The sequence below is a fragment of the Cynocephalus volans genome, chromosome 9 (assembly GCF_027409185.1).
Source record: "Cynocephalus volans isolate mCynVol1 chromosome 9, mCynVol1.pri, whole genome shotgun sequence".
In the NCBI taxonomy this organism is placed as follows: Eukaryota; Metazoa; Chordata; class Mammalia; order Dermoptera; family Cynocephalidae; genus Cynocephalus; species Cynocephalus volans.
Window position 1 is genome coordinate 7,878,325 of NC_084468.1, and position 25,823 is coordinate 7,904,147.

The window sequence follows — 25,823 nt, forward strand, 5'->3', positions numbered from 1 at the left end:
GGGAGGGTGTCCAGCGCACAAAGAGGAAGCAGGTTTGGGGAACATCTTGGGGGTTTCAGAGACTCAGCATCTCCATCCAGCTGCCCGACCCAGACACCTCCTGAGCTGGACTCCAGTCCCCAGTCCCGCCTGTCTATCCCTCCCCAGCCAACCAGAGGGGCCACAACACAATCTTGCAGTCAAGCCTCAGGCTCTCCCAGGAGTGGATGCCCAATGCCCCTGTGTGCCTGGCTCACTCCTGCCCATCCTTCCGTCGTAGTCAACACTCACTGGAGCTCTGATGCGGACTGTGTCAATGAGTCCCCCTGAGGACCCGCTCCCCACTGCCACCCCCCAGCCAGGGGTACCATCCCCACCGTCCTCACCTCTCTCCCATCATTGCTGTCTCTCTCTCACCCCTGAGGACAGCAAGGCTTAAAGCAATTAGGTAAAAACTAAGTAAGGCAACCAAGTCCATGTCACCAATGGGACAGAGTGCCACTGGGTTCCAGGTGGCTTGGCTCCAGCATGCTTATGCTGACTACCTGGTCAGCTCAGGCTCAGCGGTCCCCTATGTACACGCAGACTACCAACCCTGCTGCTGAAGTGACTGCGTCCACTTATGTTGCTCACATGTCCATGAGTTGGTGGAAAGAGACGGGCTTTCAGTCCCTGTACCCACCACCTCCTCCCTCCCTTAGCCCAGCAGGTGCCTCCAGTGGTCCCATGGTTGGGTGGTACTCCAGAAGTGGGTTCATGCCTGGAACTGAAACACTGGCTCCCCTTCCTTCAGTCTACCCACCCCTCCCAAGCCCGGCTTCATTCTCACTCGGCAAGTCCTCCTGGGGGCAGTGCTGCGGCCTTCACCCTGCTGCCCACATAGCTTGGCTGAGAAGCACAGAGGAGCCCCCTATCCCATTCCGCCCTGCCCCGTGCCAGACATATTAGCCCAGTTACCACTTTCCTCAGGAGAACAAAGACCAGATGAATGTACAACAGGCTCGCTCTAATCTTCCTTGGTCCACTTACTGGCCACCGTCAGCTGGGTTCTCAGTAATCAACCAGAGGACAAAAAGACCTGCCCTGCTATCTCCCAGCGTGACCATCACAGGACAGCACTTTGAAAATCAAGACCAGCCACACAAAGGGGGTGGCAAACAGCTCAGGAAGAGGCAAGGGCATTCTGTGTGCCAGCCAGGGGCGTGGACAGAGCAGCCACTCAGAAACAAGCCAGGACGAAACTTCTCCTTTTTGCCCCTTCAAGAGTAAGGAAGCAGGAAAAACAAAAAAAGAAAAGCAACAGCCAGAAACCTTGCATATTGAGAGCTCAAATTCTGCTTGGCCAGGAGGGGAGCACTTCTACTAACAGCCACGACCAAGACTGAGGTGTAAGGCCACGCGAAGCGCGGCAGCGGAAACTGCCCTGGAGCAGAAGTTGTTGCAACACCTGCCGGCCCCACCCAAACTGTGAACTTGGTTAGACATGGCAGTGAGTGCCAGTTCCAGACCGCACGGCCACACCTTGGCAAGCAGCCCCTCACATCTGTTGTCCCCAGAGATCATCTCGTTCGACACAAACTACCCTATGCACTGGCAACAGCTGCCACCGAGACTGCACAAAGCTCTGAGAGCCCCGTTCCAGAAGGGGCAGGGCAGCCATCCCAGTCAGCCGACTGCTCACCTGACAGAGGGAGCAGAAGGCTGGAGGGGCATGGACACTCGCCCAAGGCCACGCCACCAGGTGCACAGAGGTGGACAAATGGGAGACACTCAGCGGGGCCTCTTTATCACACACCCGAACGTACCCATCATAGGGACATACATGGTACAAACAAATCCCCGTGGTGGGGGTGGGGGGAGGCAGGGACACGGCCTCACCACCCCTCACTTTTACTCAGGCCCAGGCAGATCCTCAAGGGAACCCAAACCTTCACCCACAGGACGCTTGCACTGGAGATGGAGACCGTCTGCCTGAAGCCTCATTCCAGGCCTGGTTTCCTGGGGTCCAGGGCCGCTACTAACTCGGGTCGCCCACTGCATCTGAAATGGGGGTGGGTAGGGGCAAGCTGGTGCCTGGGCCTACTCCAGGTGAAAGGTCTCTCCAGCCCATCTTCGAAACTGGGCCAGGCCACTTAGAGGAGCCAGGAGCCTACACTCGCTCTGTACAACCAACTCTTGAACAAAAAGGAAGAGCAAAGGGACCCCCACGCGGGGGCCAGCGAGACGGCCAACCTCGACTTCAGGAGGTAAGTCCCTCGTTTTTCTCAGAAGTGCTGCTTTTGTTTCCACTCGGGCACATCACTGGGATTTTGTATGGCATGTTCTGAAGTTCCGAACATAACTTACTCCTTTCCGAGGCAGCAGCTTGAACTCAACCCTCCTCGGTGCCCTGCCCCAGCCACGCACCACGGCCCCTTTCCTGTCCATATGACTGGGAACATCTCGGCCTCAGGGAGAGCTCCAGGTCCAGCCTGTCGCTTGTGGCAGAGCAGGGAGGGTGGGGGTGGCATGGGCATGGCCAGCACAGGGCCAGCTGCTGACACGGCTCGCCCTCAGAGGAAGCTTCTAGCACAGGCTCCTCAGCCTGCAGAGCTGGGGAGGTGAGGGCAGCCCTGACCCCAAGTGTCCTGGGGATGGGAATGAAAGATTTGGGGAGAAAAGACTGTTACTGTTTGGATTTCACAGTAAGAGGAACTTAATTTCCTCTAAAAAAAAATCCCACACACATTTTAATTTTCACTAAACTTTTTACTATAGAAAGACTCAATTAATTTCCTCAGAAACTCCACACTGCAGGCTTTTGGCTAAATCAGAAGACCCACACACAGGAAGCAGCCAGCAGGACACTCACCCTCCCAAGTCTTCAACATGTGTCTTCACCTTTCCTCACAGGAGTATTTGTGCCTTGTGAGCATTTTCCCCAGCAGTCTGCACATTTTCCCTTTAGTTCTGGGGAGCAGCAGGCTTTCCTACCCCGCCCGTACCCCACGGCCTTTCACACAGTCAGAGGAAGGCGGCAGGAGAGAAATCATAGACGGACAGGCAGCCTGGCCCTCCCTGGTTGCAGACACATCGAGCAGTCACAGACTGATTCCCAAAGTCATCAACACCTTACAAGGTCTTGGGGCAGATGTAGGGTCGGTGGCCCTCCTTGTCATTCCTACACTAGGGCAGCTGAGCCTCTAAGAACCTTCTCAGACGGAAGCCGGGATAACCCCTCATGAACAGGTAGGTGTTCCTGGCATCACTCGAGTTCCCCAAACCCCCACTGTGGGCTCAGGGGAGAAGGAGGGCTGTCATCATCCTGTATGGGGGCGGGGGCAGGGACAGACATGCAACTAGCCCACAGGTCACAGAGCCAGCTAGCTCAGCTGGGCTGCCTGCCAGTGTCTCGGATCCCTGGTCCATGGCCCTTTCCTTCTCTCCCAGGTCCCCAGGCAGGACCTGTGGATGTGGGTTCCACAGGGGATGTCAGGACAAGCGGTGGTGACCCATGGACAGGAGCCAACAAACGTTTCTTCCTGACACCCCTGGGCTGGGGCTGCAGGGTGAGGACAGTGTACTGAAATTAGAAGGAAAAGGAAGGAGAAAGAAAGTTCTGACCAAGACCCCAAGTGAGCACAAATGGGAGGATGGCAGGGGTGAGGAGCACAGGCTCCAGCTGTGTCGATTCGAACCCTAGCTCTGCTTATACGCCACACAGGCGCTCTGAACCACTCCTGCCAAGTGGAAATGACCCTGCCTGGGGCAGGAAAACAAGTTCCCACCCACGCACGGCCTCATTAAGGCTGAATGAGACCAAAGACAACGTGGGTGTGGGGTGCTGGGGAGGGGGCAGCTTCACTGGAAACAGCTGGGATACTCAGCCACCACGCAGAGCCCCTCCTGTCTCTCCCCTCCGGGTTTGGAGCAGGGAGTGCAGCTGACTCGGCCCTGCGCATGCATAGTCCACAGCACCTCCCTCCCACTCGAGGAGCACTGACCTCGGGCCACAGCTTCAACAAAGCTCCCCAAACAGCCAGGTCCCCACTATCTACCAGCTAAGCAGCAGCCGCAGGAGACAGGCTCTGAGGATTGAGTGCTGGGACCCAGGGGCCTTTGGCCACACGCTCTATAGTTATGCCCCACCTCAGCCAGCCCACCAGGTTGGCCCTGCTCAGCCGAGGCTCAGGGACAAAACGAAGCCCATTTCACTACAAACAGGGAAGCCTTGGAGAGTCCTTCTGTACCTTAAGCCAGTATCTGTCTCTGGAAATTCTGCCCACGTCCTGAGTCCTATCCTCGCCCTTTCCACTATGCCCTGCCCACCACCTATGACTCACTGTGTGAAGTCACCGACGTGAACAGTCCACCCCAATGAGCCACTTTAAGGACAGTCTCTCCTTTAGTCATCTATGAGACAGGGACACTGGAACCACCGATGAACCTGAAGCTGATGAGTCCTGAGACCTCAGTCCAATCCCAAACTCAACCAAGGCACATAACAGCCCAAAGAACATGCATTTCTGGTGAAGTGTGGTCCATCTTTCCTCTTCCTTTACCAGCGCTCAGGCTGGCTGGCTTTCCATGGCATGTGTACAGGAGGAACCCGGAAGGCAAGGGCAGGCGCAGAACCACAGGCCACGCTGGGACCTGCTGCCAGGGGTCTCCACGTGCCCCTGCTCCCGCCTTCCAGCCCAACCATCAGGGCAGGAAAATGAGTATCACGGCCACTCTGGATGTGCCAGCAGCTGTGCACAGTTCAGACTCACAGTTACAATCCCCAGATGCTGATGGCTTCACCACACTCCCATCTTGCAGATGGAAAAATTGAGGCTTAGAGAGGCTCGGGCACTGCTCACAGCAGAAAGCATGTGCAGAGCTGGGACTATGCGGCCTGGCCATTTATACCAAACCTGGGGCATCCACTAGGGCACCTCTGGCATGTTTCTAGCATAGACAAAGTGTCTCTAATTCTTCTAACCATATGTCACTCTGTATACACATCTCTGCCCGCACTATCTCTCCAGGGGAAGTCTCTGAGACACCAACCCGGAGGTCTTGGAAGCTCATTTCCCCTGCTGGCTTAGCAGGTTAAGAAACTGGCACAACCAAGGAGCAGACTGACACCACTCTGGCTCCCCTTCCTCAAAAGCGCCCCAGCCCAAGATGTCCGCCTGGTCACACAGCATCAGAAGAGATGTTCCTGTTCCCTCACAATAGATGCAATCGTGCCTCTCCCTGCTGGACCATCCATGCCCAGCTGAGGACCCGGTGTGACGAAGGCTGAGACTGGTTAGCACTCCCTCCGTGTGACACTTCTCCCAAAAACCTGCTTTCTGTCTATGCATCAAGGCCTTCACCATGTGTGCTGTGACCTTCCTGCCACCAGCATCTACACAGGCCCAGACTCCGCTCCTCTCTCATACGATCCACAGAGTTCACCCCAAAACCACCAAAGGAGAGAAGTCCACTTACGCCAATGGTAAACTTGAACTTGAATGGGGGTCCTTCGAAGAACGCAGCACAATTGTCATCACTCCCTGTTACCAGCCGGTATGGCCTGCTCTGCCTGATGTCCACGCTGTTGATGACTTTGTTGTGGCCTGTGATCTCGCCTACGGAAGAGCCACTGTCCCACAGGAAGACAGCTCCAAACCTTTGCCCAACGAGAAGAGTCAAAAGTAAATCAATCCCGGAGGTTGATGAGAAATGTGATAGCTGAGCTGCTGGAGCACAGAGGACAGCGAAGGTCGGTAGTGCAGCCCCGGCTCGGAATGTCCCAGGAACAAGCTTGAAAGCACCATGGCTTTGGCCCTATACAGCATTTGTCAAAAGGATCTGAGAACAAGGAGGAACTACCCAAGTGCCTTTGGGAAGGTACCTCAGAAAGCACCTGCTCGGGGCGTATCTTTATGGCTTCATTACTTTCCTGACAGTTTTGCTGGGGGGAACTAGGAAACACACCAGTTACCTTCCTTTACAGGAAAGGAGATGCCATGATCTCGGCTGGCATTCGATGAAGATTTATTGTTTTACTTACTATCTGATAAAAAATGAAAAAGGAATTAAGACCAACAGGAATGACTTGAAATGCCATGGAAGAATTAATACCCACCAGAACATGGACTAAAAAGTGCCTCTCAGGAAGAGAAAGAGACATATGGGTGTCAAGTTCAATTACTTAGGAGCAGCCATGGAGCCATGCAGGGAACCCTGACTGCTCTTGGCATAAGAAAACCTGGATTCCAGCACTGACCCTTTTAGTCACGAGGCCCATAAGGGCAGCAGCCACCGGATGCCGTACACCCAGTATCCACTCGCCCTTCTTCCTTGGCCAGGGAACTGCGGGTGGCATGCCCAGCTAGGGAAGCAATGGCCAGCCTCCCTCACAGCTTTGAGCAGCTGTGTGGTAGCTGCTGGGAGGAGCCCTGATAAAAGGGCTGTATCTCTTTTGCCTGTCCCTTTCCTGCTGCCTGGAATGTGGCACGACAGTCGAAATTCTAGGAGGCCAAGGGTTACGGATGTCAGAGGAGACAGGTGGTAGGCCCTCCCTCAAGTGTGGCTAGAGCCAACCATGAAGGGCCAGTGACTTGAGCTGGTCACACAACTTTGAAGGTGACCAGAGGGGCCTACTGGGGGCTCCAGCCACACTAGCACAGGCTGGCATAGAACCACTTCATCCCCCCACAAGGGGCCCGGGCCTGAGCAGGGAGGTGGGCAGGGAAAAGCTGAGGCGAGGGACTCACTTCTCCCGTCCTTCCCCGACCACAGCGATCCTCTTACTGTCTTCAGTCCAAGCAATGTCTTTAATCTTCCCAGCGAAAGGCTGGTACTCATACTTCAACAGGTGCTCCTTCTGCGTGGTATCCCAGATCCTTAGCTTCCCGGACACATCTGTGGGACACAATAGGGGTGGAAGAGCCAAACTTCACCACTGGGCCAGGGCCGCATGGCCACAAGCCCACTCAGCACTGCTTCTCAGGCTTTCTGGAGGGGAAAGCCTGGTGGAAGGAAAACACTTTTTAGGTAAACTGTACTCAGCCACCCTAAAATCAGAGCCCGCTATCCCAAGAAATCCCCTCGTAACAAACTCTGCTTAGGCATCAGGAAAAGCCCAGGGATACATGATGGAAAAACTCCAACACATCGTGAAGCAATTTCATTTAATTACTGCGTTTCTTTTCTCGCAAGGGCCCCTATTCGGTATCTCCAAGCAGCCGTGCAGCCTGGTGGCCTTGCCTGGGGTCTGCTCGTCAGGCAATACAGCAGACTTGCTCAGAACTACAAGGAATGCTCCCACGACTCAGACACTGTGGTGTGTGTGAGATCCTTCTGTGAGATGTACAAGGTGGGTGTTGCGAAGGCAGGAGAACTGCACACAGAACCTGATGCCAGAGTGCAGATGGCAAACTGTAATCAAAGTCACACGGAAGCCACACCCCCTTCCTGGACCACAGCAATCCTGTCACCAAGTAACAAGTCCCGACACACCTCTTCCCAAATTAATACTGAGTCAGCATGAAGAGCTGGGAGCATTTTATACTAACTCTTACGGCTTAAAACCTTGGCTCAGACTCTAAGGTAAGATCATGGCTCTTCCATAGTACCCCCAGGCCATGTCAGCTGGCACTGGGCACAGATTCTGCAACTGGTCTCTGTGACAAGTGAAAATAGCTTTTGCTTTCTTGGTTGAGCCAAGGCAAGACAGGGCAGAAGCAGTGGCAGTGCAGGGCAGCAGCTAAGAACTGGCCTCGGGAGCTAGTGCCCTGAGCCCAAATCCAGCCCCTGCCATATACAGGCTTCATGGGCCTCAAACAAGCCACACGGCCTCTCTGTCCTGACCTACAAGAGGGGGAATGACAGTGCCCCTTGTTGGGCAGCTGCAGGGAGACAACGTCCCAGGCTAGTTTATAGCACATAGGGAATTTGAGTTAACCATGACCAATCAAAGAGTTGAGTAAGGCTTGCAGAGGCCACTAGAGACCCCTCACATAGGAGCAAACAGAGCCAGTGACTACAAGGCTGGCTCCTGAGACTTGGGAGAGGCATGTAAGAGGCACATGTTCTTGGCATGAAAGTCCAAATCCATCGTAACAGTACTAAGTGGGGGGAGGCTCAAAAGGGCCCTGACACCTTGGGGTGGGTCCAGGAAGACCACTGGTGTGTTGTCCAAGGTGATTTCCAAAGGCAACCTGGAATCCTGGTTAGTTAAGTCCCTTCACTGAACAAAGAAGCCAGCAAGGACAGGAGGGAAAGTCAGCAGAGATCGGCCATATTGGAAGAGGAGCACTGTGCATGCAGGAAGGACACTTGCACACACCCACACGCACACTCACGCATGCCCATGCACATATGCACCCACACATACACCACACCCAAACACATACACTTGTGCACACCCACTCATACATATGCACCCACACACTTGTGCACACAGCCACATGGTCTGCTGTGCTCAGGTACATCCAGGGGCTCATACTGCCCAGTGGAAAAGACAATGCTGTCCAGAAAAAGGCAGAGGGCATCCCACCCTCTCACACAGGACGGCGCCCAGCTTTTCCCTGTGCCTGGGCTCATCAAGCCTCTGTCTACTCTTGCTCAGGCTTTGTTCTGGGTATCGCAGTCATTTTTCCACCTACCCACCCCCGCCTCCCCTCCCAATCATCAGCCTCCTTCGCTGGGTCCTGCTTGCTCATATAATTCTTTTCAGAAGCAGCTGGGCCAGGAAAGGGACAGTGTGAGCCTGGGGATCAGGCACTCAGACCCCGAGGTCCTGCTGGGTGCCCGGGGCAGAGCAGTGAGCCAAACAAACCAAGCACCTGCTCCGCAGGGCTCTAGCGGGGAGGCAGACAATAGCACACCTGCAACTAACGTCCACCAACACAGCCCTAGGAAGGAAAACACAGCAGTGCAGGGGACAGTGATGATCAGGAGGGTTCCCTCCCTCCACAAACTTTTGTTCCCACTGGGGTAAGAGCTGCACCGAGGGGTGTGACCACACCCTGTCTGCATCATCTCCAAACCTGACAGGTGCCCAGCACACAATCTGTGCAGCAAACACCACGGGGAGGAGCAGAGAGAGGCAGCGGGTGGCAAGGCTGGCCCTCTAGTCCCTGCAGGAGCCCCTGCTCATACTGAGTCCACAGCCTGGCCTTTCCTTGCCTGTACGACACTCATGGCCTTCATCCCTAAGCACCGATGGCCCTTTTTCCAGGAAAACTGCTCAGAGACTACGGCTGGAGCAGATACCCTGCCGTGTGGCCTTGCTAAACCCCAAGGGCCACCCGGGAATCACTGCCCAGGTGCTGAGGGGACTGAGGAGGCAGGTAGACCAGCAGAATACAAATTACCTAAGGAAGATGCTGCGAAAAGAGAGAACCAGCCTTCCCAGAATCGACCCCTGCACTCTGAGACCCATCACACAGAGCATGGATTCCCAGGGGACAGAGACTGTTAGTCTGGTTCAATGATGGCAGCTCCCTGAGGTAGGGCCCTCCTGTAGCAGCCCTTCCAGAAGGTTTGCTCCTCCAGCAGTTATGGACCAGCCAGACTGACAGGATCTAAAGATCCTGCAGAGGGCCAGAGCCCCACGTGGGAGTGAGCTGTGGTCTTCCCCAGGTACTGGAACCCCAGCCCACGCCAGGCACACCAAGTACCGGGTAACTCACTTTATGGGCCAGCAAAGCGTGTTCTGAGCTCCCCCCTCCTACTCACTCCAAACCCTACACACCGTGCTATTTTTAGCCCAAGGCCCTCATCTCACAGCAAATGTTCCGTTGTAACCCTTAACAATCACTCTGCCTTATTCAAATACATATACTGGAAATGTAAAATGTGATCTCCACCCAAGTAAGGCCCCAAACTTCCTGGTTCCTCCACCAAATCAGGACACTTTTAAGAGAGAATGTCAAACCGATGGTTACTTATTTATGTGGCCTGTCCTTTGCAACAGCCTCTGTGACAGCCTTCCTGGTGGATTCCACATTAGCATCTGAGGCCATTGATTTCTGTCTTGTTGAGTGCCCCTCTGGGGACCTGGGAGAGGCAGGCCTGGGCCCGCGGGCTCTTGGCTTAAAAGCTGACAGGGCAGGGAAGCTGTGCCAAGCTGGGCAGACGTCCCTGCCAACTGACATTGCTCTCCTGAGATGACATTTCTCAGAGCACCCAGCTCTGTGTTAAACACAAATTTAAAAGGTACCCGGGCCAAATCTTGGGGCTTTAAATGAAGAGATATTTTGCTGGCAAGAAGGGTCAAAGAAAAAAAAATCACAGTGGTAAAATAAATCATGGGATGTAAATTAGAGCAAGTTTTACAGATGAAGCGGGAATAGATCTAAACACAAAAACCATTAGCAAAAACACAAGTCCTACTGATTGCCAGACTCCTGGCTTAGTCCTTCACTAAAGCCACAGCAGCCAGCTGGCCTGTCCAGGCCTGGTTTGCATAGAGCCCCAGTTTTGGTGGTAGAGGCTGTGGTCGCCTGAGGTCAGGTATCCACCAGCGCAAGAGCTGTGTCAAGCACTTCACAGCATCCCCTCACTGGATCCTTCCCAAAGCCTTCAAGGCAGGTTCCAGTGGCCCCAGTCTAGAGAAGAGAAAATTAAGGCCTAGGAAGGGAAGTTGTTCAACTAAGGCTGCACAGCTAGTAAGGGGCTGCTATGCTTGGAATACATCCCCACAAAATCACGTGTTTGGAAACTTAATCCCCAATGTGACAGTCTTGGCAGGTGGGCCCTAATGAGAGGCTAGAAGGCCTTGAGGACCCTGCCCTCGTGAATGGATTTAAATGGATTGATGCTGTTACCACAGGAGGGGGTTCCTTATAAAAGGATGAGTTTGGCCCCCTCTTGCTCTCTCACCCTCTCTTTGCCCTCTTCCTTCCTTCCTTCTGGCAGCACAAAGGCCCTTTGTGTTGGCCCATCTATCTTGGACTTCCTGGTCTCCAGGGCTGCGAGCCGATAAATTTCTGTTCATTATAAATTGCCCAGTCTGTGCTATTCTGTTACAGTAGCACGAACAGACGAAGACAGGCCTGAACCCAGGTCTTCCCCAACCCCGAAGCCCACCATCTCCCAGACACACACCCTTGGGGGAACAGTCGCTGTAGGCCATGCAGGCAGTATCCACGGCACCTGTGAGACCTGGCCCTGCCCTTACCAGCCAGCTGGTTCATTCTTTCAGCAATTTATCACAGATGTGGCTCTCCTGCTCTGCAGAGATGCTGACCCGGTGCAGGTCAGCTTGTCCACGTGGCCCTCCCTAAGGCCAGAAACAGGCCTGAGCGAGGCAGCCGCCAGTACTTGCTGAGGGTGTGAGTGAGTGAGTGAGGGGGAGACAAAGGGCACGCTGCTCTACCTTTGGTGCCCCCCAAGCTCAGCCCTAAGCGGGAGAGGCTCTTCCTCACAGAATCACGTCAAGAAAGCACATGTAGATGTGCAGCTCTCCATGCCCCTCCTCTGCCCAGCCTCCCATGGAGTCCCACAAAAGCCCAGGCTGGAGAGAGCAAAGCTCAGGCCACAAAGAAAGTGTGGGCACTTGCCCAGAGGCCGGCCTCGCTAGGTGCCAGGAAGGGGCAGAGGATGAGGATGACAGAAAACAAAACTACAATTCAGACACACCCACACCCAGTTCCAATACATCGTGACACAGCAACCCACACAGGCCTCTGGCCAACCTCACAGGAGCATTTCTTCTGACCCCCGAACTGGAACCAATATTGCAAACTAGAAAATATGAGCCCTTATCTCTGCGGTCTCACTTACCACAGTTTCAGTTACCCAAGATCAACTGTGGTACAAAAATCTTAAGATATTTTTAGAAAGACCACATTCACATAACTTTTATTACAGTACATTGTTATAATTGTTCTATTATTAGTTCTTGCTAATCTCTTAGTGCGTCTAATTTCTAAACTAAACTTTATCCCCACGAATAAGGGGGGACTACCACATACTTTTTAGAACTAAGGCCAGTTCTGGAATGGGGCATTTTGGTGGCTTATACTTTCCTTATCAGCCACAACTGAAACAAATTACATCGGTCCCCTCACCTCTCAACAACCTGCACTCCCCCTGCCCCTGGTTTTCCCCCTGCCCAAGGCAGAAGCCCAGTTTGGCCTTGGGCCCCGGGTGCTGCCTGGGCCCCATCACACACACCCACGCCATGCACTCATACAGGTACCTCCAGAGGCGACGTAGAATCCACTGGGCGCGTACTTGGCCACCACCACCTGATGGGCATGCTCCGTGTAGATGTCAGCAAGGGCTGGGTTCTGCAGGGAGGAAACTCCAGAGTGAACAGAAGGAATACAGAGGTAGCCAAACTGCTGTCAGCCCTCCAAATCAAGAGATTTGGGGGCAAATGACACACACAAACACTAGTCAAGTGTCATAAAGAAGGCCCTAGAAGAATACTACCTGTCCACACACATACTGCCTGCTTAGGTACCTTTGGACGATAGAATTTTAGGTAATCTTTGTCTTTAGTCTATGATTATAGAATCCAAGGTGACTTTTTTTTGTCTGCTTTTCTGCACTTTCCATAAAAGAGAACAAATATAAATTTGTGAAACATACATGAAACAAGTTTGATTAAGGAAAGCCCCCATGATTCTTTTTCCTCTGTTGGCTGGAAGCTGCCAGCTGAAGCTGCGTGCATTCCAGCAGCTCTGCTTCCCATTTTCCCAAAGCTGGGTATCCCCTGCGGGACCGATGCTACCCACACTGCCACCAACATCCCACCCACAAGCTCCTGGCCCTGAGGTATGGGAGCAGAGAGGATGCAGCCGGCAGCCCTTCCTTGTGAGAAGAGATGTCGACTCCACACTCCCTTTCCTAGCACAGATCAAGGGTGGCTGGACTTTGTGGCAAGAATGGGGCCAACTCTTGGGACTAAGAGCATCTTCACTCAGCAATGAGGTTTCAACGTATAATATACTAAAAGTAGATCACTGCCCCTCCCTCCCCTGCCACGTGCATGCACACACACTCTCTCCATTTGTCTCTACAGTCAAGCTCTCTTGTGGGAGGGAATAAAGACGCAGCCATGTAATCTCTGATACCTGCTGTCAGCTTTCTATAAACAAAGTGCTCTTTGAAAAAGAGGCAACTCCCACAGAGTGGAGGCTGCGGGCACACCAGATCCTGGTGAGAAAGCCCAGGCACATCTAACCTGACCCCAACTACTGCCACCCAACCCGTTCAGCTGCCCAGGATTCCCTCCCCCCCATCTCCCTTAAGCCTCTTGACGAGGTCCCAGAGGCTTGTATTCATAAGACCCCACACAAGACCCCCATGCCACTCCTATCCCACTGGACTGAGATGGGAGAAGCACACCCTAAATCCAGCCTGCTCAGCCGCCAGCCACCTTCTACCACACCTGCTGGACCCCCAAGCCTCTGTGGATGCTGTTCCCTCGGCCAGCAATGCGGCTCCCTGCCTGCTCACACCTGTTTATCCACCAGGCCCAACATAAGTGTCCTCCCCAGGGCATTGTTCTCCTGTGCTTTCAAAGCACACAACATGTCCCTACGGCAGCTGCAGGACACGTTGCAGTCCCTGCCATTCTCATCCATCTCCTCCAAATTTTCTGTGACCTGCTTAATGTGACATTTATCTCGTTAGCCATCATAGCACTTAGCAGTAACATGTGCTCCATAAATGGTTTTCAGGAGGAAAAAAAAGTTTAGACAGTTCTTCTCCTTCACTCCTGAGATATAACACTTAACATTATGTGATGCACTGGACATTTATCGCATGTGACTCGTAAATGCATCCACTTTGGAATAAACATGTGCTAATGAAAGTAGAAAGATATGAAGTATCCAAAGAAGATATTATGAACGGCAAATAAGCACAGGAAAAGATGTTCAGCATCGTTAGTCTTCTGGGAAACACAAAACACAACTACAATAAGGTACTGCTACATGCCCATTAGAATAAAATTAAGACTGATGTCAGCAAGTGTTGGCAAGGATGGAGGGGCTGGGGACCCTAGAATGTTCGTACCATTGTACCGCTGGTGGAAATGCAAAATGATATAGGTTATTTACATAGTAAACATATACTTATCACGCAAAAAAACCCAGCAATCCCACTCATAGTTATCTACCCAAAAGACATGAAACACATGTCCACAAAGACACCTGAACAATGGTTCACAGAAGCTTTATTTGCAATAGCCCCAAACTGGAAACAGCCTAACTGTCCATTAACAGGTGAGCAGAAACAAACTGTGGTGTGACCATGCGCCGTAGCACTGTTCAGCAATGCATCCATGTGCTGCAGTGCTGCTCAGTGATGGAAAGGAACAAGCTATGAACAAACTCAGTAACAGGAACAAATCTCAAATGCATTATGCTACGTGAAAAAGCCAGATAGAAAAGACTTTACAATGTACGATCCCTTCACATGAAAGAAACTCTAGTAAAGGCACCCCAGGTGACAGAAAGCAGATCAGCAGTTGCCAGAGGCCAGGGGTGGAGGGACAGACTGACTGCAAGGGGCTAGCAGGGCACTTTCTGGAATGATGGGAATGTTCTAGATCATGATTGTGGTGGTGGTTACAGGACTACATATATTTGTCAAAATTCAAGCTTTATACTTAGCATTAACACATTTTATCGTATCTAAACTACACCTCCATAAAACTAAGATGCCTGTATCTACTACACGTCTGCCTAATCCAATGCCCTTCTGCTTAGAATAGTCCTTCATATTCTAACATCCCAACACTGATGAGCTCCCTCACAAAGCACCCAGCAGATACCGTCTAGCCAGCAGACGACCCCACAAGTTAACTGTTCTGGTGTCCACCCACAGTTGGCTGTGGGGTCTCCCACTTGCACCGTGGGCACGTGGTTCTCCAGGCCCCACAAAAGAGCAGGCAGCAGAGGATATCCCAGAAATGGGAGATGACTAGGCAGGAGCCACCCTGAAAATTCCTTTCTCTAAATGGTCAGGGCGTGTGTAAAACCCCCACAGGGGCCTGGAATCCTGTGCTGGATGAATCACTCACTCTCTTTTGTATTCTAAATACAACTGGGTCAGCAGTAGGGGGGGGAGGGGAGATACTGCAAACTGCAGATAATGACTTACCTCTGAGTCAGAGCAACCTCCTCCCCACGATGCTCAGCTCCGAGGGAGGCCAGTTACTAGAGCCAGGAAGATTCTGGTCCCCAGTGTGTCATCTGCATGTGAGGCTTGCTCCAGACCAGCTGGTGCAGATGGCACCTCACACCCCTCTGTGTGCCCTGTGTGCAGCAAACGCCCCTCTCCCCAGCCCTCTCCTGCTGTCTTGGGGAAAGAACAGGTCTGGGAGTGAGTAGCTTATTTGGGGAAGAGCTGTAGAATGGGAAAAATGAGACAGGATGGAAGGAAGCCAATTCCAGGAGCACAGTGTGCAGTTACTACTCTGGGTGGGGTAGACCATTCAGAACAGCCTCGGTGTCCATGCCACCCAGGGATGCAGAAGCTGGGGTGCCCCTCCTTTCGGACTTCCTTCCTGAGCTGGTGCAGGCCAGCAAGGTCTGGCATCCAAGACAGACAACTTCAGGCAGAAAGCAGGAAGAAGCCTCTGGCACATGGAGACCGTGTGGGACCACCTGGCAATGGCCCTGCACCGCAGGCCTGCCCAGTCTTCCTCATCAGCTCCCCAACCAACCCCTCTTTCCACCCCAGCCACAGTTTCAATCCAGTTCTTCCTGCCCCTCCTGGAAGACAGTGACAATCGCTTTTTAACTCAACTTTCTACCTTCCATCAATCAGCAGTCTCTAAATCCCAGCTCTGATTACTTCATCCACCTGCTTGAAATCCTTCCCTGCCTCCCCAGGAGCTGCAGGATCTAACCCCCCCACCTCCACTTCTTCCGCCACCACCCACCACATATCAAGCCCCTCACCCTTCAGCTCACTCGGCCCCATCCTCTGTGCCTTAACGGCCCTCTGTGTCCCCTGATGTTGCCAGAGCTGCTCCCCGGGCCAGACCATCCTGATCCATCATCACCCAAGCCTCTCACCTAGCTAAGGTCCCCTCACCTCCAGCTCCACCTCAGGGCTAGAACAGGAGCAGCCCCTTTCCTGTACCCCTTACCCCTTCCCCAGAGGTCCCACTTCCTGGGGGCCCGAGCCTGCCGAGCTCAGTGCCCAGCGCCCAGGGTTAGCAAAGGTGGGACCTCAGGGAAGCCCCAGAATTCTGCCGTCAACCGCGGAGGTCAGGAGGCCTCATAGAAGACATGAAGAACACAGGTGCCTGAGGAGTCACATGTGTGACGCAGACTCCAGATGCACAGACACTGCAAATAATGGCCACTGAGACGCTCTGGCTGCCTGGCACAGGGCCTGGTTCAAGGCCCAGCAGTGCCCATTTGAGGCAGAACCTCTGGACTCAACCCCAAGGAGGTCCGTTCTGCTCTGGACTTTCCACCACTCTCAGCCTCCCACCTGCGCTCTGAGGCTTTCTACCCAGGAACAGCAGTTGCTCTTTTTTCTGGGAATCCTGTCAGATAGGAAACCTAAACCAATGCCCCCCAACACCCCTGCAATTTCTGACCTACCTGTGAGGTGACTCACTGTAACATAAACATCATGCAAACAAGCTCACAGAGGGAAGTTACTCAACTACGCTGTGCCCCAGGCAGCATCTAATTTAGCCATCCATGGAGCTCCCCAAAGCTCTGACTCAGGCATGAAGTAGGAATCAGAGGTCACTACACTGATACACAGGTAGGCTGTGATGACCCAGGGGCCCAGGGCTTGGCACTCTTATTTCAGCTCCTGGCCCACAGTAAACCCCCACCCAAAAATCATGTAAGCAGTCCCATACAGCACTGTGAAGGTGCCTCCTGCTCTTCTTCATTGCTGATGCGCACCTGGACACGGGAAGCCTTGGGCTTCCTCGACAGTCCACCCAGGCAGAGAGCGCTTGAGCTTCCAGGAGCGCTTTCTAAACAGTCCTGGCTGCAGGAAGCAGCAGAAGCCAAGAGCAGTCACTGCTGCAGCCAGCCCTGGGTGTGAGCTGCAGCAACCCTCTATTCACTGGTGACTGGATGAGTCCGTTTCTGTTGCTTATAACAAAATCCACAGAACCGGGTAATTTACAAAGAAAATAAAATTTATTGCTTACAGTTTCGGAGGCTGGGAAGTCTAAATTCCAGGAACACCTACGGTGAGGGTCTTCTTTAGTGGTTGCTCTACAGCAATGCAGGGGTCTCACATGGTAGAGCTTGGCAGAGCAGAGAGAGCAGAGACTAACCTCCTCTTTCACTCTCCTTTTAAAAGCCCTCGGAACCACACCCCTGACTACCATTATTAATCCCTTCACAACTGCAGGGTCTATAATCTATACCTCTTCAAGGCCCCACCTTTAAATTACCATAATAGGGTTTCCTACCCTCAACAGTTACAGTGGGGATTAAGTTTCTAATATATGAACTTCAGGTACAAATTTCAATCAATCCACAGCAGTGACTAAGGCCAAACACGAATCAAAGAAACCCAGCTCCAAAGCAATGACACAAACCCCTGGTTTCCAGACCAGAAATTTATGTCCAGGCAAGGCTAACCCCAGAGGCTAAGCTGCTAACTACATTACCTCAAGACACAGAAAGGATGCAAAAAGCATGACTCATCCACTCCTTCAAACAACTACCCAACATCTACTCCGTGCCAACCCTGGGCTCCAGCAGTGAATGCGTGACATGATACACATGGTGACCAGTCACCAAAGTAGGAACTGCACAAGCCCCAGGGATTCAAGGTATGCCAGCTGACCTGACAGAAAGCCAGTGATCACAGATCTGCTCAAAAACCTTCCATGGCTCCCTGTCACCCAGAGGAACGTCTAGGCTCAGCATTATAATTCGTGACCTTCTGTGCTCCAAAGTCTCCTACTAGGCCCCTTATCCCTCCTGTGCTCCATCAAATCTCTACCTGACATTCTTCCCTTTATTTGCCACCTTTCCCAGTTCCCAATAACCTTCTCCTAATTATCTCTTACGACTCATTAAAGGCCATTTCCTCCAAGAAGTCTTCCCTGATGCTCCAGGCTGGAAATGATCTCTCCCACCCCTGAACGCACACCTTCCCTACCCTCTCACCCCACTGCCCTTACTACTTTCTACCTTGTGCTACACATCATTTTTGTACCCCACCTATCTTCTGCACTAAGTGGACCTCACGTAGGGCAGGGTCCACATTTGATTCACCACAATGTAGTCTCCAAATTTCCCCAAAAGACCAGGGCAGGGATGGACCCTGGTGGCTGATTATGAAGAAACAAACCAACATTGTCCAGTGACTGTTCACTCTCAGGTGGGCACTGGATGGACCCTTCAATCCTCTTTGAAACCACACACCACCCCCCACATAAGGAAGGTAACCCCTTAACCCCGTTTTACAGGCAAAGAAACCAAGGCACAGAGACACTGAGTGATGTGTTCCAGGCTACCCCCAGCTGGTAAGTGGTGGGGCTGGGGTTTGACCTCAGATAATAACCTTTATTCCTCCCTCTAGTTTTATTCTCTCACCTATGGCTGGTATCCATGTTAGTCTGATTCCCTGACTTAGGGATAAGAGTTTTCACTGGCAGACAGGCAGGTGTTTCAGACTGTGGAGCCAGGGCACTCTGCTGGTGGGCGGGGATGGCCATTCATGGGCTCACCAAGCCCCAATGACTTTCCCTTCCTGCCTCTCAGCTGGGCCCGACATGCCTTAGAACTGCTAGAACCACAGTCCGGGAGCACTCACCCTGTGACTTGGTCTATCAGCACCCCTCACTGGGCTGAGTGTAACAGAACACCGACACCTCCTTTCTGTCCTTCCCTTTCTCGCTACCCACCCAGAACCTACCCAGGCCCTCATCCAGGAGTCACAAGGGTAGGTAGACCTTTGGGGCAGCTGTCAGGGATCAAACCCCAGCAGCTCCCACAGCTTGTGTCCCCACCTAAGGAGAGATGACACATCCACCCAACAGGACAGTCATGACAATGAAAGCAGGAACTGACTCGGGTGTATCTTGCCCCGACCCCACAATATTCTCCCCACTCTTATGCCTGTGGAAACTGAAGAGGACTGGGTGAGTATGCCCAGTGCTCGGCCACCACCTGGCACAAGATGCGCTCAATAAAGACTGGTGCAGAGCTCAGGATGACATGCTAGGGAAAAAGCCAGTGACCCTGGAGAACAGCAGAGCATGGGGCGGGGTTGGGAATGCAGTGGCACTGTGGGATGTTGACCCTGGACAGCACGCAGGACCTGTGGGTAGATGTGCCAAGTCAGGCGACCAAAGCTGATGATCTGCAGGTCTTTCTAAGGAAAGAGGTACGTCAGTAGGGTGGCGTCACCATCACTGAGACAGTGGAAGACAAGCTGAAAGGGCCCTTACAGCTCCAGGTTGTCCAATTGTCCCTGAAAGGGCCATGCAGAGGATGGAGGCCACGTTCCCAGGGTCGGGACTGGAAGGGGATCCAGGAGAGCAACTGCAGCCACGCTAGGGCAATGCCTGTGTCCACGACCCAGGCTGACCCTCTTCTTTTACCTCAGACAGCTCCCGTATCTCTCCCCTCCGCTGGCCCAACAGGACAAGAAACGTACAAAGCTACCCTGCGGGAGTCCACAGTGGGGCTGAGAAGACCCCTGTGCACGATGCTGCTTCCTGTCTGGACTCTACCCACTTTGCTGTGTGTCCTTCCCAGTCCTCCTCCCAGAGAACTCCTACTCATCCTCCAAGACCCAACTGGGATATGCTGCTTCTCCAGCAGCCATCCCACCCACTGTGTGGCACTGTGGGCTCCCCCCTCAGGTTCCCGATGCACTAGAGACATTCTTCTTTCAAAGTGCTTGACCTGGTGCAGGAGGATGTCGTTTGCCAGGGTTCTCAACCTTGGCACTACTGGCATTTTGGCCTGGAGAATTCTTTGTTGTAAGGTGGTCCTATGCCCTGTAGACTGTGGCAACATTCCTAGCTTCCACTCCCTAGGGACCAGCAGCACAAAAATGTCTCCAAACACCACCAACTATCCCTTGTAGGGTGAGGGTTGGGACAAAATAGTTTCCCTGAGAACTGCCGACTTAAATCTTGGCCAGGGCTTATGGGCATGGTTCAGCAAGACAGGGGATTGGTGAATGGGCCCTGGGAACATTAAGAACCCAGGGAAGGCTGTACCAGCTGGGGAGCACTTGCTGAGGGACACATTCATCTTTGAGCAGCTTCCTAATTGGTCTACCTGCCTCAGATCTTCGATACTGTCTCTCTACTGCAGATCTGACCTTACTACTTGTCTGCCTGTACTTTTAATTGTTCCAGTGGCCTCTGGAACAGGGCCATGCTACCACAGAGCTGCCTGAGCCACCAGCCACCACTAGCTGCCCAGAGACCTCCCCAGCCTTGGTTCCATTCACTCCCTACACCCTGCCCCACAGCCAAAACCCAGATGAACCCGGCTCTCTCAGCCACAAGGCCCTCTGAACATGGCTACCTCTGCAGAAGCCCTCCCGCCACCCCTGTGCTCCCTACACCGCTCGGATTGTCCTGAGATGAAGGCCCTGTGACACTCTCTGCTCACTGTCGGGTGGGCAGACTGAAGGATGCCAGGCTGCTGGCTCTGCTGGCCTGCTCCCTTCCATCCAGGTGGTGATCACACGCAGCGCTTCCTTCTGCCACCCGTAGCACGTTTCATACTCAAGGCGCAAGCTCTGTGTGGCAGGGCCTCAATCCGATAGCCCCACAGGTGAGGGACGGCCTGGACACAGTGGGACTCACAGGCATGCAATTAGACAGGAGGACCATCTCAGTCTTTAAGCCCTCTGTCCTGCCACCACCCCCCAACCTGTGGGGGACACACAGAGGATCCTCATACACATGATGGTAGCAGATCATGCCAAGTGAAACTCGGCGTGAGAGCTGACATTCTCCAAACTGGTCTCCATGCTGTTGAAGGAGACAAGTCCACTGACACCTCACTTGGGTGCACAGCAATGTCAAATTGCTATAAACGTTTCACTCTCTGAAACCTAATTTTATAGACACACTTTTCCAAATGTGAATTTTAGGTCTGGGATCACTGGACTCTTCAAAAAACAGGTCCCAAACCTGCCCACACAGCAAATCTTTTGGCTGCTTCTGGCAGCATGCGAGAGGCCTGTTAGAAAGCTCATTTTTTAAAAAAATTTTTTAAAAGGAAGTAACCTTGGGCAGTTCAGAATCAGGAACAAGTTCCTGAATGGTCACTGGGTATAAACTCTTCCCAGACTCTGCATAGAGGCCACAGAAGGCACAGGCGATAGGGACCTCGAGGAAAAACAGTGTATCGGGCAATGCTGAGCCCATAGAACAACGCTGAGCCCATAGAACTACGCAACCTAGAAGGACCCACCCCAGATCCAAGCAGGTACCAGTGTCCCCAGGAAGCCCTCCTTAGATGCCCCGCACTCACGCACTACCCCTCATCAGTGGGTAACTTCTCTCAAGCACGGTGTACACACTGCTCACTGAAATCTTGTTTCTGGAGTTCTCTCCTTCAGAATAAAGTTTCTAGGTGACTCTAACCTGGCAGGAGAATTTCTTCTCCAAGACGAAGCAATGGGATTTGTTGAAAGAAATAGATAACACCCCTTTTCTACAAGTTTAAGAAGTGCCATTGTTTCACAAATGACTTTTAAGTCAACTAAACACAGAGGTGGGCTGGCCAGTTAGCCTAGGTGGTTAGAGTACAGCTCTATAATGCCAAGGTCAAGGTTTTAGTTCCCCTTACCCACCAAAAAGAAAAAAACAAAAAACAAACCCAAACCAAACAACAGCAGCAACAAAAACTACACAAAGGTAGCTTCAAGTAGAAAACTGGCGAGGGTATTCTCCAGCTAAGTTTGAAGGAAGGTGGGTTCCACAGAATTTAGGTCGAGCAATCTAAACTGGCTGGGCTTTTCTTATCCTCATGCAGTAAAATCTCAGGCAGTGGTTACCTATGTATCTCCATCACACAGCCCAGCTCGACCTTCAAGGCCTTTCAATTAACAAATAATTTACTGAGCACCAGCTGTGTGCCCGGCACTCCTCCAGGTGTGAGGACATAGCAGTAAATGAAAAGAGGTAGAAATCCCCTCTTTCCTGGAACTGGTGTCTAGCGAGATAGGCAGATACCTGCATATACTGGCAGGTGCACCGGCCTGCTTGCTAGCTTACTTCCTATTTATTACTAGCACTAAGGTATAGAGAAGGCTAGTGATGGAAATGCTGTTTAGGGGAAGCTCCTCTAATAAGGTGACATCTAAATAGAAACCTAAGAAACAGGGAGCAAACCTTGCAGGTATCTGAGGAAAGAATATCCAGGCAAAGACAATATCAATTAGTGGGTCCTGAGACAGATATGTGGCATGTTCCAGAAAGGCAAGTATGCCTGGAGATGAGAGCGGACGGGAGCTGAGGCAATGAGCCCCCATCAGCCACGGTAAGGACTCAGTCTCATGTGTTTTAGCATAACCACTCCAGCAGCTGTGTTAGGAACAGACCACAGAGCAGCAAGGGTGGAAGCGGGAGGACCAGTTTGGCAGTTTCTTGTCTGCTTGTTTTTGCAATCATCTAGGTGGGAGAGGATGGTAGCTTGGATGGAGATGGAAAGCAGAGGAAGTAGTGAAAATCTGTCAGATTTTGAAGATACTTTATAGAATCGGGGGGATTTGCTGAAGAATTAAATGTGGCATGGAAGATAAGAGGTGAGTCATCAGGAGTCCAAGGTTTGGGCCTGAACATCTGGCAGAATGATGTTGGTCTTTTGGGGAGAAGGGGCATATAGGAAACCCAAATTTGGCCTGAGGTATGTGAAATTTCAGGTGCCAATCAGACATCTGCTAGACCTTCCATGTTTTGATCCCAACCTGCCCTTTCTTCCCTTTTTCCTCCCTGAGCCTGTTTCAACCAGACCTATACCCTGAATGTTCACAATTCATGTCCCCTTTTTTCACCAGGAATACTTTGCCCTAAGAAAAATGTTACCCACCTTTTCCTGAATACCAATAGTCCATCAATCAAACTAACACGAGCCTAAGTACCTGATCTACATCCAGCATAGGGAGGGATATGTTAGCAGCACCCCATGCTGTCCTGGCATTGCAGACACTTAAAAACAGATGCGAGGGGAGAGAGGATGCACTTTCAGGAGAGAACTGGTTTCACAAGTCAGGAAATGCTTCCTGCAAAGGTGGTGCTTGTCCACGGCCATGAAGAGCTTCTTCATTGGAAGCACCTCCGCACCTCGTTACTGGCCTCCTTCACCTCACTGAGCCTGACTCCACTTCAGAGCAATGGGCCTATGATGGGGGGTGGGGGGCGAGGGTTCGCACCAGACACAGCAGACACTTCATGTGAGGTCTCCTATCTGGAAGTGAATGCAGACTGCAATGGCATGGGCAGGCCTTGCTGGGAGCAAAAGCAGTCTATTGCTCTGCATCCCTCAGGATGCTCTAGTGCATTTTATTTGCCAAACTCCTACGTGAGTAACCACTTAGGGTAGGGCTATCTCAATTTTTACTTTCTCCAAATCTCAGGAACTCACTCTGATTACCATTTAGGTCCTTGGCAATGTTTCCCCAGTCCTAGCGAGGCCAGATCAGCTTTCTAGGAATCTGTTTGACTAGCAAGTTGTTAGCACCTTGGAAGCACATTCACACCCACCCACCCCCTTGATTTGAGGTGCTTAGCAATTCTGGGCAGGGCAGAAACCACCAAACAAAGCTCGGTGTTGCAGCAGAGAAACAACTGTGACTGGCTAGCTCAACCCGAGAGATGCAGGCTGAGCCAGCAGCACCTGAGACCAGGGGGGAGGCCTCTGCTCTTACAAGACAAGGGAAGTCAGGCCCACTCAGTCCCTTCATCCCGTCCACCAGTTGTGAGAATGCCAGAGGTGACAATTCCAACCCACCAAGAGTAATCACGGCAGATGTGAACGTTAAGTTGTAAGGACTGGGTCATTTCACTAATTACAGAGGAATAACATGAATTTGCAAGGATTTCCCAAGGAGCTGGCTCTAGAGGCATTTTCAGCCTGGGTACAGGTTGGCTGCAGAGAATGATTCATGGGAATAATCTGGCCCCTGTATCTGCTCTCAGGCTCAGATTCACAGTAGCAGAGCAGGCTGGAGTCCTGAGGTCTCAGTTAGTCCAGGCTCTGCCACAACAGGAGACCGAGGGTATAAATGATGACTAAGTGTTAAGTGCTGAGTGCCAGGCATGGTTGGGCTCGAGGGACTATCAGCCCACTCAGTCGGCCCAGGCAGCCAAGGCAAGCAGGAGAATCGTCATCTTTTCATCTCCCTTCTACAGATGAAGAAACTGAGGTTCCAAGAAACCCACATCACCAAACACCCCAAGGTCAAGCACTAGATGACTGGGTCTATCTGATCTCCCAAATCCAGAACCTTTACTCTTGAAGACTGAACTAACCTTAGCTTCAGTTTCTGCATCAAGAAAAAGGAGAAAGGTACTGGGTGAACTTGAAACCGTCTTCCGGGCTCCTGAGGTGTGGCTTAAGGCTGAGGGGGCGTGGCTCCCCCACCCTCCCCAGGCCACCCGGCGGGAGCTGCGGGGGGTTGGAAGGGGAAGGAGCATTCACCTACTCCTAAGGCAGCGCGCGGACACGGAACAGCGCCTGGTGGGAGAAGGGGGTTACTCACGTCGATGTTCCTTAGGATGACGCACTTGCCATTGGTGTACAGAAAATTGTTGCCCTTAGGGTCGCCGCCAAGGATTTTGGAGACGCCCCTCTCCACCTGGGGGAGGCTGGCGAACACCTTCTCTGCGGAGACACAAACGCGGCAGGGCACGTGAGGGGCAGCCCCTGCCTCGGCCCCCAGGCCGGGCTGAGGACCGAGGGGACAGGAGGGGAGGAGAAGGGGGCTCTGGACCGGTCTCGGCCGGTCACCTGTTGCCTCCAAGGGGAAGGGCGGCCGCCACTTGCAAGGAACGCAGGGGACAGCGCGACTTCCTGGTTCGCGCTCCTGGCCAGGCCCTTTGGGGGACACAGGGGGCTGCGGCGGCCCGGCCCGCAGCGCCAACTTTCGGGCGCCCCCCGGACCGGGGATCGCCGACGGAACCCCCGAGTACGGGCGGGCTGGGCGCGCCGCTGGCCCGCGCCCGCACCCCTCCCCCGCGCCGGGGACCCCCGCCACCGCCGCCACGCCGAGGGCCGAGGGGCCAGGGCAGCACGGCGCCCGCCCCCGGGGTCCCCAAGGCGCCTCACTCACTGATCTCGTACGGCATCCTCGCCCACTTGTTACCGCGCCGCGCTCTCCGAGAGCCTCCGGGGCGGGCCCGCGCTGCGAATCAGACCTGGCCGAGGCCGAGCCCGGGGACGGGGGCCGGAAGGCGGCGCCGGGCGTGCCGGGCGCGGAGGGGGCGGTCCGAGGCCGGGGCTCCGAGGCCGCCTCGCGCTTGCCCTGCGCGCTGCCGCGGCAGACGCCCCGAACCCGGAAGCGCGGCCCGGCGCGCGGCTCGCCCCCAGCTTTGACCATATATAGTCAAGCGCTCAGCTCGGCGGCCGTGGCCCCGGCGAGCCTGCGCGGACAGGCGGGCCCCGCCCCCGCGCGACAGCCCCGCCCCGGAAGTGACGCCGCGCGTACCAGCGGTGAAGCAGCGGCGCGGAAGCCGGGGAAGCCAGGGAGGGCTTGGCGGTGGGGGGGTATCCGGGGTGTCCTTCTCGCTGGGGGAACGGGGTGTGCTCTTGGGGCTGCTCTTTGCTGAGGTTTTGGGGGCGCCGAAAGCCTGGGCGAGTTGGGGGGGCCTGGGAGCCCGTGTGCGCGTGGCCGGCGCGCCCCGGCCCCTCCTGTGAACCAGCGCCGGGCGTTCCCTTACCGCCAGCCGTCCTGCCGAGTAG

The 25,823-nt window shown here is 53.4% G+C and overlaps 1 protein-coding gene across 1 annotated transcript in view; it reads right to left on the reverse strand.

Annotated features, from left to right (window-relative positions):
• Positions 1–25,309, reverse strand: part of WDR1 (WD repeat domain 1) — a 46,336-nt gene extending 21,027 nt beyond the window's left edge. Inside the window, exons 1-5 of the mRNA XM_063107296.1 lie at positions 25,195–25,309; positions 24,625–24,746; positions 12,143–12,233; positions 6,708–6,855; positions 5,437–5,617 (exon numbers count right to left, since the gene is read on the reverse strand). Coding sequence (XP_062963366.1) covers positions 5,437–5,617; positions 6,708–6,855; positions 12,143–12,233; positions 24,625–24,746; positions 25,195–25,210 — 558 coding nt within the window. The 5' untranslated portion in view covers positions 25,211–25,309. The remainder of the gene's footprint in view (positions 1–5,436; positions 5,618–6,707; positions 6,856–12,142; positions 12,234–24,624; positions 24,747–25,194) is intronic.
• Between the last annotated feature and the right edge of the window lie 514 nt (positions 25,310–25,823).